The 13,443-nt window shown below is 44.0% G+C and overlaps 1 protein-coding gene across 1 annotated transcript in view; it reads right to left on the reverse strand.

Annotated features, from left to right (window-relative positions):
- Nucleotides 1-1,237: 1,237 nt before the first annotated feature.
- The window catches only part of DRD3 (dopamine receptor D3), a gene marked incomplete at its 3' end in the record, with an annotated part of 37,003 nt that continues 24,797 nt past the window's right edge, over nucleotides 1,238-13,443 (reverse strand). The window contains 5 exon segments of the mRNA XM_081234822.1: nucleotides 1,238-1,434; nucleotides 2,574-2,919; nucleotides 6,026-6,076; nucleotides 6,078-6,104; nucleotides 7,215-7,411. Coding sequence (XP_081090948.1) covers nucleotides 1,238-1,434; nucleotides 2,574-2,919; nucleotides 6,026-6,076; nucleotides 6,078-6,104; nucleotides 7,215-7,411 — 818 coding nt within the window.

Below are 13,443 nucleotides of genomic sequence, written 5' to 3' on the forward strand. Positions count from 1 at the left end.
AAAGGTAAATGTGAGGATATTCAAGTTTCTTATAAATGCAATTTTGAATGACATTTACACATTGTTTCTACTATACCTTTAATCTCAATTGTGAGAGGATAATGTCTAGCATCTGCATTAGGACTTTACAAAGACTGTCCATATGATGGCTTTGGACAGCTAGTCTGTCTCAGTTCTTGTGTCCTCTGGCAGTTTAGGTGGGTCCCTACCACCCTTAGACAAGTAAACTGCCAAATACAGGAGCAGGCGGTGGTCTCCTTGAGTGCAGGAGCTGTCTTATTCAATGTCATATATCCAGAACCTGGGAGGTGAATGGCACCTTGTAGACACTTAATAGTTAATGGGTTTCAGGGTCTGAAAGTATTGGATCTCTGTTAAGCAGGAGATGGAGATACCTGGGTAGGAAAACCTCACAGCATTATGAAAACACATCTAAAGCAGGCTCTGAACCACAAGATTCAACAGTGATACTGTAGTGGGCATTGTCATTCCTTTGTCACTTAACATCCCCATCTTAAATTACTCTGGAACTGAGACTCTGAGAGTAAGGAAATGGAATCAAAGGGGCTTCTTAGCTAGAGCTAAAATACAGGGGGAGCAAGGTTTGAAAAGGAAGCCCAGGTCCCATTGTGGGACCATGTTTCCCTCAGAGTGAGGAATTCCCCAAATCAAATGTAGCCAATCAGATTCTACAGAGAGGTGGACGCACTGGCCTTGCTATTGTATTTCAGGATGCAATGAATGAAAGGAAGGACCAAAGAGAGTGGGCCCATGAAAGTACAAGGTTAGCCTGACAGTTAATTAGAAGTTTGAAGGAAGTGAGACCGGCTGTCTGCAAGACAGTTTACTGGCTGAGATTTCAAGGACCCTTGGCAAGTTGAGAATTATGAGATCTGTTCCTTTTTCCTTCGCTACAATGAATCATGCCTCTGATGAAAATTGTGTTTGTGTGTGGAGTCATGTTCTATCATCTTCTCGCCAAATGACTGTTTATCAGTTGGGGGCCTCCGAACGACTTGAAGATTGCCAGAGTGAAGTCAGAGTTTAGCTGGGGAGCTAGAACTGTCTGTTCTGGAGGAAGCAGTTGGTTACACCTGCTACTCAGGAACATCTTGCCTTCAGGGATCTTCTTCCTGCCACATGCCAGCAGACATCACACTGCGTTTTGAGAAGGCCCTGGCCAGTGGCCTGGTGGCCTGGCAGCTAAAGGTGGGCACAGGGAGTCTTCTCTCCTCCTTCAGCAAGACAGGATCTTAAGGAAGGCTTTTCGGAACTCGATGTTGAAGGTGGTATAGATCACGGGGTTCAGGGCGCTGTTCACGTAGCCCAGCCACGTGGTGGCACTGTAGAGCTCTGGGGACACGTGGCATGCTTGGCAGTGGGTATTGAGAATGTGGGTCAAGAAGAAGGGCAGCCAGCAGACAATGAAGGTCCCTAGGTTGCAAAGGAAGAGAAAAACTGGGTCAGGAGTTTGTTTACTCCGTTTGTTGTAACGTGGAAATGAGTCACAGTTGTCTACTTTACGGCAGCTACTACCCTGGAAGTTTCACATACCCTTTTAATTTTTACACCAACCCTATGAAGCAGGTGTGATTAGTCACTTTTTTTTTTTTAGGTGAGAAAACTAGATGCTAACATCTTTGACTCATCCCACGCCTTTGCTCCTAAATCAGTTTTCTGGTTTGATCTTTAGATAGTCCTTCGCTAGTCCTTTCTACTTCTCAATTCAATTCAAATATTTATTTTATGTCTATCCATGCAAGATAGGTTCCTAGGCACTGATAGGAAAAAAGACGTTAAAGATGCAATTCATATAGTTAAGGTTGTTGAGGGGATTAACATAGAGATTCCCTGGATAGGAGAAGCCCCTAAGGCATAAGTAGTTTGGGGCTTGTCTGTGACAGTGAACAGGATATGTTCACCTTCACTAACTCTGTATGGTACCGCAACTTATCAATTTTTAATTTCTTTATTTAAATAAATTTATATTTTTCTACTATAAAAACCAGCCCTGATTTTATACATTATGGAAAACTGGGTAAATATGCAAAAGTAAGAAGAAGTGAAATAATCACCCACCACACAAAGACAATCAATCACTTTTGACATCTGAGTGAATTAATTTTCAGTCTTTTTTTCTCTGTATTTAAAATAATCTAGACGTTATAATACCATATGACAGTAGTCTTTTTGCATCCTCACATTTTTCACTTAATATTTTAAAATAGGTAAGCAGGTAGGAAATATCCAGTATGTGCTAGATGCTTTTAATGAATCATTATCTTACTTATTATTTGATTTATCCATTATAATTCCAAGTGATAGACACAAAACACAGCTCAATTATGTGACTTGTTCGGTTTCATAAATTTCAGTCTAGGTGTTTTGAATTTCCACCAGAGTTAAGATTTATTCACAAACTCTTTTCATTTACATTATAAACATTTATAAATATTACAGTCGTTGGATTTCCAATTTCTGTTAAATATGGTTACCTTAGTATCCTCCACCAGCTCCACTGAACTCAACCTAACCCAACATAATCCAACCCATCCCAACTTAACCTGACTCACCAAGCACCATGACCAGCATCTGGGTTGCCTTCTTCTCCCGCAGCGGCACTCCCCGAGGTTGCAGGGGGCCCAGCTTCAGGGATGTCGACAGCCTGCCATTACTGAGTTTTCGAACCTCTAAGCTGAGCCTAGGTGCCATGGTGGGGCTGAGGGAGTTCCGAGTCCTCCCCTCCCTTTTCAACTCTCCTTCCCCTTCTTGGAAGCCTGGTCTTCCCAAGACAGTATCTTGGCAGATGCTGTAGTAGCGCTTCAGCTCCATGTGTGTCTGACCAGGGGAGAGGGGCTGTAGGTGTAACAAGAGAGGGTCCTGACATTTCTGGGGATATTGTTTATCTTCTGAATGTTCCTGAAAGGGAAACAGAATGCAATGAAGGAAGAAGAAGCCATCATTGTGTGAAACCTACAGAGGGTGCATCTGGGAGTGGTGGGCTCATGGGAAGTTAAGGCAAACAAAATCTGCTTCTGCCTTTACAACTCAAAAGCACCTACCACATAAAGAACATTTGAGAATCACAATAATCCTGTGAGGAGGGTAGAATAGAATTATAGCCTGGCCTTTTTAAGGTAGAATGACCTGGATATACAGAGGAAAATGTTAAATGGCACCATTGAGATGTAAGCAGAAAAATCTGGAAAGTGGGAAACGATAAGACAAATGACTCAGTTTCTTCAACAAATAAATTGCAGTGACAACACCACCACCACTTACCAGGTATGGGTCTTATTTGAATTTTGATTCAAATAAACCAACTATAAAAAATCTGTAAGACAATTGGGGAAATTTGAACATTGACTGGATATTTAATGATAGTAAGGAATTATTATTAAATTTTTTAGTGTGATGTGGTATTGTGGTTATGTGTTTTATAAAAGAGCCCATATCCTTTAGAGAGTCTTCGAGAAATATTTTTGGCTGTAATGTTGTTATGTTTGAGATTTGCTTCATAACAATCCAGTGGGGGGTGTGTGAATGTAGGTGGGAGTGTAGTTGAAAGAAGACGGGGCCATGAGTTGATAATTGCTGGAGCTGGCTGATGACTACTGAAAGCTTAGTTATATTTGTCTTTCTACTTTTTTAGTTTTGAAATTTTCAATAATAAAAAGTTTTTAAAAATCCAGGATTTTCATCTCAGCTTCCTACTTAGTTGGTGCATCCTGGGCAAGTTAATTAAATGTCTCTGAGCCTCATTTGTAAAATAGAAAGGAAATGAAAAGAAACAGGTTTGGGATGAGCAGACTCTGAGGGTAGGAAACTGAAGATACGTGAAAGTTTCTGGTATTTTGGGAGGACGTGTGTGTGCCAACGTCTGAACTTCTTTCCATGTTTGAAAAATCAGATGCTGTGTCAATCTTGAGTAGAAGGCAGGACTCCCCAGCACCCTTACTAAAGCCATAAAAGCCAGATATTCACTCTCCCTGACCTCCCCGCTGGGCAGCTAGAACTCTGGTACCTGAATCAAGCCCAGCCAATTGGAGATTCACACCTACAACCTTGAATTAGAGCTCATGAAGCAGGGAGACTTCGGAATTCATCTAGCAGTGTGACAGTCAATGTCCAGTGTCCTAGGTATTTGAACCAGATTCTTCCTTAGGCATGAACAGCATCTTCTGAAGCTGTTCTTCAGCCTTCTCGTTGAGTCTGAGCTACTTGATATCCTTCCAGTAAATTCCTTTTTTATATAAGTTAGTCAGTGTCAACAACCAAGAACATTCACTAGTCTCTCCTTAGTTCAAGGAATCATAGTTTTCTGGACACACAGGGCTGGTACACTGTACAAACGTAGAAACATTATTGAATAAATGAATGAATGAATGTAACTGGGCTTCAAGATTATTTAGTGTTTTAAAAACTGTGCTCCACAGAGGTGTTTGTAGGAATCCTATCATAACATATTTTTTAAAATTTGGTTTTCATTTTGATGGAATTTTCTAATAATTAATGTAAGTATACTGTGTTTTATCTGAATGACCATTTGTAACCAAGATTATATTTTATGATTGAGCTGGCATCTAGTGATCTTCTAAAAGATGCATTATTTCTGAAACTAAAGGACTAGGGACAAATTTTTGAGAATGCTTATGAAATCTCAGATTTGGGACTTCCCTGATGGCGCAGTTCTTAAGAATCCACCTGCCAATGCAGGGGACATGGGTTTGATTCCTGGTCCGGGAAGATCCCATTTGCTGCGGAGCAACTAAGCCCGTGTGACACAACTACTGAGCCTGAGCTCTAGGACCCACGTGCTGCAACTACTGAGCCTGTGTGCTGCAACAACTGAAGCCTGTGCATCGAGAACCCATGCTCCACAGCAAGAGAAGCCACTGCAATGAGAAACCCATGCACCACAGCGAAGAGTAGGCCCCGCTCACGGCAGCTAGAGAAAGCCCACACAGCAACGAAGACCCAGCACAGCCAAAAAAAAAAAAAAAAATTTATGAAATCTTATATTTGAGAACACTGATCTAGTACAGCTTGCCTCCATTTCACAGATTTGGAAATTCAGTCATGTAGAAGGAAAGTGATTCTTCCAAGATTCTATATTGATGAGTGTATTTTTCAGCTCTCTCTGCAAACTTTTATCACCACCTCCATGACTGACATGAAGAAACATTGGGTTGCTTTGGATCTGGCTGGCAGAGCCCTCCACTCCCAGATGGCAGGACAGAACCCAATTCTCCACACTCCAGGCAATGCCAGCTTCTTGACTCTTCAATCTCTCCTCTGTAGTCAACACTTTTCCTTCTTTTGGCCTTGGAGCCTTCTCGGACTTTAAATCTCTTATCTATTAAAAAAAATCATTTTCAGCAAGAGTCTGTAATAGCTACATCCGGCCCGTGTAAAAGTGGTTAATTAACTATATGGAGATTAGACAAGGCTTAGACATTCATCATTATGGGTTTTTGAAGCTTCATTCCTAATATTTACTTGGCTGTGGAGCTCAGGGAGAGGAATACTGGTCTTTTATCTAACACCTTCAGGCTCCATGCAGCACTTGGCTTTCTTGGGGCTGGTTTGAATTGGAAGGATAAGAATCAGGGTGACTATGAAATTGTCTTGGTTTTCCCCATATTTAATGGCAAATAAGGCACTTGAAAGTTTCCCATTAGTCTCCCTTTTCGGCTTTTCTTGGATCTGCTCATGTCTGTTTCAGCAATGCCCTGTTTCCTCTAATGCAGGTTGTTCTGGATGGTATCTTCACAACACATCCAAGAGTCCTTGGCTCTGGTCATTGGAATCTAGCCCAACAGTCATATGCTTTTGGAATATTAGTTGATAATGCCTATTCTGAAGCTCAAATCAGGCAGAATCTCAGATCTGTTATTTATTACAGGCGCAAGTGTGAGGTTGGCGCTAAATTTGATTTTGGGGTGGAAGCAGAATTAAGTCAAGCCAATGTCTCGAGAAAGAGTCTCTTATTCTTTTCCTACAGTCAAAGGCATCGCTTACTCACCATTTTCCCCATGGCATCTGATGGAAATCTGGCCCTTATTGAAAAACTGTCACATGGGGTGCAAACGTAGCCAGGAAGACTAGGGTGGGTTGAAGGAGAAACAGTTGTGGGTTAAGCTCTATATAGTTGGGCCATATAGGTGACAATGCTTTGAATACAGTGTGCTCTTATCCTCCGTATTGGGTCCTGACCTCCTGTTTCACAGGGGCCAATATTTTTGCTCTACGCAAGTCTTGGGACTTTGAGTTTGAGGTTCTGATTCTCATTCAAGTCATTATAGGTTGATCTAGACATCCAATGTGTACCTGCCTTCAACATCAAACTCAATTCTTACTCTATGAAGCCTTTCCGGTGCACATGGACTTTTGTCTTCTCATAACCTCTCCAGCATTTAATATTTAGATGCGTAGTTGTCTTCATCTCACATTTGGCAAACATCCCAGTCAGTGTTGGGCTGCTCATTAATTTTGGGTGGAGGTGTGTTTTATTTGCTTGTCTAAGATTCTAAGCTACATGAAGGCAGAGGCTGTATAATATTCCTGCTGTCTCTTCCCTAGCAGATTGCAAGTGATTGGTATTCATCCATTCATGCTTCAAGTACACCTTGAAGCATGTGCCAGGCACTGGAATGAGCAGAATTTACAGCCCAAGCCATCAGAAGATTTCAGTGACCTTCCTTTTCAGAGCCTTGAAAGACCTAATAAAATGTGTCATCAGCATCTCCCATTCCCTCAGCTGGTTAGTGCCTCAACACAGAGGCAGATCTAGAAAGGACAAGAAGTTTCAATGGACCCCCAGTGATTCCTGATGTAATGATCTGGCCAAAAAGTCATTCCTGGAAACCCGGCATCAGCGAATGGTAAAGCTGCCACACTAAAACTTCACACCTGTGTGACATCTGAACAGCTGGCCATTTATGGGCAATGAAAGACTTGAAGGGGAACAGAACAAGCCCAGAACCTATCCTATCATCTCGCTAAGTCAAGTGTGCTCTAGGGAAGACCATCAATGCACTTTTGAGATTGGATTTCCTACCTTTAAAGCCTAGCCAATATCTGCTGATTAAAAGGTGGGTATCAGATGTGTGTCCCCGATGTGGCAGAACAGGCAAAAGCATGCACTGCTGGACACAAGGCTGGAGGCCACGGGGCTGGATGCTGTCTTCCTCCTGCCCCTCCAGGGTGCTTACCTGTTGGGGGAAGCCGGGCCTGACACTGATGCACTGACTGTTCTGTCGAGTGAGGATCCGTTTCCGTCTCCTCTGTCTCAACACCACGTAGATCCTGGCATAGACGAGGACGGTCACCCCAAAGGGCAGGTAGAAGGACACCACTGAAGAGTAGAGGACAAAGTCAGGGTTGGAGATGGAGCAGATGCTGGGGTCTCCTGGGAGTGAGAGAAGGGGAGAGAGCAGAGTAGTTGGCCAAGTATGGGACCTCGGCGGGGGGCACAAAATAGACCTCACATCCTGTGTGGTGTCTCCACCATCAAATCCACAGTGGAGCTTGGAGATGGAGCAGATGCTGGGGTCTCCTGGGAGTGAGACAAGGGGAGAGAGCAGAGTAGTTGGCCAAGTATGGGACCTTGGCGGGGGGCACAAAATAGACCTCACATCCTGTGTGGTGTCTCCACCATCGAATCCACAGTGGAGCTTCGAGAAGCACTGGCCAGTCCCACCTACCCCCTCATCATGTCCCGGCCTATGTGCTGCCTCCTCCGTGGAGGCTTCCTTGCTTGATTTTCTCAGTCAGGAGGGACTCTTACTTCCTTTGTGCCCCACAGCCCTTTACTGTGCAGTTAGCACACATGGCCTGATTGTTAACTCGTGAGGGTGCCATCTTAGACACCTACGTCGTCCTCTCGCTGAGCATAGGAGGTCTAATTCATCCCGATGTCATGCACAGTTCACTAAAAAGAAAATTTACTAATGATCACATGCCAGACACTGCTCTACAATGGGACTGCAAAGATGAATAAGACACAGTGTCCTCCCTTGAAGGAGCTCCCAGTCTAGACAGACAGACGATCCCTTCCGTATGCTGTACTAAGCGTCACAGAGGAACACGGCCTGGGAGGCTGGGGTCGGGGGGTGTCACAGAGCAACAGAGCAGAGGCTCCCAGGAGGGGTGAGGCCCCCAGAAAAGGGCCTGCCTGTGTGGAGGCATCAGAGGATTGTTGCACGCAATGAAAGAAAGGAGGAAGCCTTCTTTGCTGAGAGTGCCAGGTCCCCGATTTTGAATCTGAGTTGTTGGGCAGGTGGTGGCTGAATACAGGCCAGTCTATTTTTCGGTGAATCCCAGTACTGCTCAGGGTTGAGTTGGGAAAAGGGCCAGTAAACCTACTGTCATCATGGGCAATGTGAATCGAGGCACATCCTTGTCCTTGCTTTATGTCCTGAAACGCTCCTTCCCTTCCTCCTTAGGGGGCCCTGCAGCTCTGTCTTCTTCACTAGCAGATGTTGAGATCCCTCCAGGAGCCAGAGTAAGGCCTACAACTTGCCCCATCTTGAAAAAGAAAGTGGAAGGAAACTAATATCTTCCAGGTGATTCCAAGGGCTTTAGACACATTATCTTACCTAATAAATGTGCAACATGATGTAGGCAGATGCCATTACTGTCTCTATTCTCAGATGAGCAGACTAAGGCTCAGAGCTATTCGGTAAGTGGCCTAACATCACACAGTCTGGATGTGTTCCTCTAGTCATTTTGACTCCCAAACCAATGTTCTTTCTATGATTTTGACTCTCCACCTCTCTCTACTATGGGGGTATGACAAATTTGCACTTTGTCCTGCCAGCAACAGGTGTTGGTACATCCAGCCAATCTTAATAAAGGGATGGGCATTCTCCAACCCAAACTCTGGCCTCGGAAGATGCAGCCTCAGATGTGAACTGGTGGGGAGAGGGCCGTGGCCACATGGTCCCCTCATTCTGCTTCTTGGTCTATGGAGGTAGGTAGAGTCCAGGCAGCCTGAAGTGGGAGACCCAGGTCTCCATTTACTAACTGTGTGACCTTGGTCATGTTACTTAACTATGCCAAGTCTCAGTTTCATGGTCTGTAAAAGAAGGACAAAAATATTGTCTCATGTAGTGGTTGTGAGACGAAATGGTAACTATTATTATTAGTTATTCTTTACTATTATTTATTATATTCTTCCTCTGAGCTTTTTGAACTTGAAAGGGAAGGTATCACTTGGAATGAAAATTTGGAGAGAGACTTATAGGGAACAATATTTGTGTGGGAGAGAAGGGAGCAACAGCTAAGAATTAAAACAAAATGAACAAGAAAGCATGTATTCAGTGCTCGGTCGGGCATTTTAATGATGGCACTGCCACCAGAATCTTTATGAGCTACTCCAACTTCTCTGACTCTCTTTGTAGGGGGGTAAAAATCAGGTAAAATTAATGTCATCTCACCAAAGCCTGTATCATCATCTTTTAGGAAATGGCTCATAAAACTGAACAGTGGTCACCAAAATGGCATCTTCTGGTCTTCTAGGGGAGTGGGGTTGAGAGTAAGGATAGGGTGGTGGCTGGTGGTCTTTCTGAATCTGTAAGCAGCCATGCTGGCAGTGATCACCCCTCCCCTGCAGTCAGCTCCCCTGCTGTCAGCGTCTGACTATGATTGAAATGCCTCCTCTAATGAGGAGGTACCTCAGCACGTTTTGTAGTGAGAGGGGGTCACAGGGGTGGCAGGGCCACTTTCCCCCTATTCGTCTTGTCACCATCCTTGGTGTGCTGGGTAGTCCCCATGCGTCTCTGCAGATATACCATCTACCCTTCTCTATCCTCCTCTGGGTTTTGGGAGGCTGACCTCTATATTTTATATATTAACAACTACATTTAAAAAGCCAAGAGCCAAAGTGGGTATAGTATGCTTCCATTTGTGTAAACATGGACACACACACACACTCACATGTGTCCACGCACGGGTGTGTGTATGCACTTGCTTCAAGTGTGGTGTGCAGGATCTTAGTTCCCTGACCAGGGATTGAACCCGTGCGCCCTGCAGTGGAAGCTCGGAGTCTTAACCACTGGATCTCCAGGGAAGTCCCAAGCATTATCTTTTAAGAATATGGGTGTTCACTTCTAGGGAGGGCACAGGGGGACTGGCAATCTAGGGTAGAAGGGAGACGTACAGGTAAGTCTGTATATAGACCTCATTATACCTTATGTTTTATCATGTGCAAGTATTTATTTTTCCATTAAAAGCATTGAAATATTGAAACGTTGAAATATTGAAAGCATATGTATGAGAAACAGAGTGAAGAGAGAGCACATAGCTATTTCGAAATCGCTGATCAATGAAGATCTTCAGTATAAATCCCCGAACCTGCATTGTCATCCCTTCCTTCCTTCCCTACCTAAGAAACTGCTGCCTGTCCTTAGACAGAGTTTTGCAGCCTCTCCCAGAATTTCTCCATGTTATGCACCCCCGTGAGGCCTGTCAGCAGGCAGAGTGATGCTGGAGGCGGTTGGGCAGTGAGTGGGGCCCTGCCCCAGCCTCTGCCAGGCCTGGCCTGGGTGTGTGTCCTGTGGGCAGCGCAGAGTGAAACACCACGCACAGCAATTCTGAAAGCTTCTCTCTGCTGAGTCCTGAGGAGGTGGTGAGGGCAGTGAGGCCCCCAGGAGCTAGGCTTCCCCAGGAGATGAGGTGCCTTGTCTTGATTATTTAACTGAAAGGGTAGTGTGCTGTCAGCATGACAGTTATTGAATGAATGAATACATGAATGATGAATAAACGAGCAGACTGTACAGATGAGCATTTTCCATAAGCACATCAGCAGTCACTAGCTGGAGCATAATAGGGAAGGCCAGGAGGCTACTCCCCATCCTCCGAGATAGGGATGTTTATCCCAACTAATCTCAACAGCTAAGGAGGAAAGAACTATGAGGAGGACTCATCCACTGACTCATTCAACACAAGTTTACAGAGCACCTGCTGTATTCAAGGCGCTGTGCTCGGTGATACACTAGATGTCTTTCGTGCGCTAGCCTGGGAACTTGAGCCCCACAGTCATGTGAATGGCAAAGTCAAAAGCAAGTTGAGTTGAGAGATTCATGAACTTCTAGTTCATTGAAGGATTTGTCCTCAATTTGTTTCCGAAGACAGGAGATCTTAATGAATCTGATCGAAGATGAGCCTAGTATTCTCTTTGTGCTTCTCAGCCAAGTCCCCCTACCCCCAGATGCAGGGCTCTGAAAGCCAGGTGAGGCGTTCTATTGCTAAAATCTAAATAGCCCTCCTCCATTTCTTTGTTTCAGAGGAAAATTATGTCAGTTGGTTGGACTTTCTCAACTTTAAGTTTTTCTGCCCTTGGAAGTTTCTTAAACCCTGGTCACCAGCTATTGCTTATCCATTCTGGAATTTTTAATAACCCAATAACTATCTGATTTAACAGACACTTAAATACTAGTTATTTTTCTTATCTGTAAAATAAAAGGATCAGGGATGTTTCAGGTTTCCTCTAGCACTAACACTCCATCCTCCGCTGCCATCAGGGGCTCTTGAGGATGTGATATTTGGCTCCTGACTGCTGGGTCTCTGCTGGGACCTGGGGCAACACAGGTCAGCCAGGCCCCACAGCCTTGGAACTCTCCGTGACCCAAGATCCTGCTTTAGGTGTGTATCCAGACATGCATGTCACTCTTTCTTCGGACAATAAGAGCAATTCCAAGATAGAAGAACCTGAAATTCAACTTTCCTCTACGTTACATTCTCTGACAATTCAGAGTCCCACGTGGCAGCCCATTTCCTTAAAAGAAGAGCCCTGTCAGAAAGTTCTGTTTTGTGTTGCACCTCATGAAAATCCAGCCACTGCCAATATCAGGTGTTGTTGGCAGTATCCTGCCCTTTTCTCCTCTCCTTCTCACAGGAGGAGTAGAAATAAATGGCCGAGAGAAGTCATTTATATTGGGCTTTTGGATGAACTTGGGAAATTCCTTAGAGCTGTAAGAGGTGCTGGAGGAACCCACATCTATCAAGATAATGAAGCTTTGCTGTGAAGGTCAGACTGAGGCAGAGAAGGCTGGTGGGGCTTCTCTGCCTTGAGTCCTGCTCACGAATTCCCTGAACTAATGTTCTAGAATGAGATGACTAGGCTGCTCTCTGACCACCAACAGGACTACCACTGTTTAGATATCCGTTGGAGGAGGGGCATAGTTAAATTTTGAGGCAGAGGAACATTTTCTAATACATAATCATAATAACAACAATAACACTAGCTAGTATCTACTGGGCTTTTGCAATGGACCTGACACTTGAGCACAATACATGAATACGTGGAGAGCCTACTGTAGTCTAATTAATACATTTAAAAGTAAGAGACAGAGAGAGAGAGATGAGAAAGAAGTGAGCCTATACGTGGTAAGTCATGAGCATTTTTTGTCTTCTCAATTCTATATTTGAAAATCCTTTTGGAAAGATTTTTCTGAGTTTTGTTTCTGAAACAATAAAGATGTCACTGGTGGGAACAACACTGTGATTAGGTCATCACTGTTCTTCACTTTATATGTTGACTTTAACTGGGAACTCTGTCTGATGTCAGATTTTGACCAAGTGTTACCGTGTGTGTGTGTGTGTGTGTGTGTATCTGTGTGTCTGTATATCTGTGTGTATGTGTGTGTATGTGTGTGTCTCTATGTGTGTATATGTGTGTGTGCATGTGTATGTGTGTGTGTGTGTGTGTGCCCGCACACGCGCATGAGAAAGACCGCCTCTGCCAGCCTCTAAGAATGAGGAAGAGGAATCACTCCGCCCAGCAAAAGTTGGTGGGGCTTTGCTGCTGGCCGGGTTACAGATTGCCTTGGTCTAGCAGTGGTAGGAAGTGGCCCATACTACAAATTCCAACTTAGAAGGCATTTTCTCATAGAAACATGGATATAGAAAGTGGCTTAGTTATCGGACTAACCCCCAAGGCACATTTAGACTCATTGAAATGGTATTTGAGCGCCAGAGTCAGCTTCTACAGTCGTGTTAGAGAATGTCGCCTTGGTGCATGTGTGTGCAAATGCATGTTTGTGTTTATAACGTGACACTGGTGACTGATAATGGGAAGCATTAAAGAGTAATGCAAAGACAATAACAACATCATATTTTAGGAACACCCTGAGTTAACCAGGCACATCTTTGTTGGATAACTTGGCTACTTAACCTCTAATGCAGCAGAGAAACAAGCCTAACCTTGAGCAGGTGATATGTGCTTGGCACATCTATGTATGTTATCCCAATTTAATCCTCACTTACTTGTAAAAGAACTCTGTGAAGGAGGTAGAGTGGAGTTATAACATATGTAGGCTTAGATTCTAGAGTCAATGAAAATTATAGAGAGTCAAAGTTCACCCTGAATCACGTATAAAGATACGCATGGTTTGATTACAACCCTGAACAGTAATAAGTAAAGACATATGACACATGCAG

Source organism: Mesoplodon bidens (genome assembly GCF_964165515.1).
Source record: "Mesoplodon bidens genome assembly, chromosome: 5".
NCBI classification, from domain to species: domain Eukaryota; kingdom Metazoa; phylum Chordata; class Mammalia; order Artiodactyla; family Ziphiidae; genus Mesoplodon; species Mesoplodon bidens.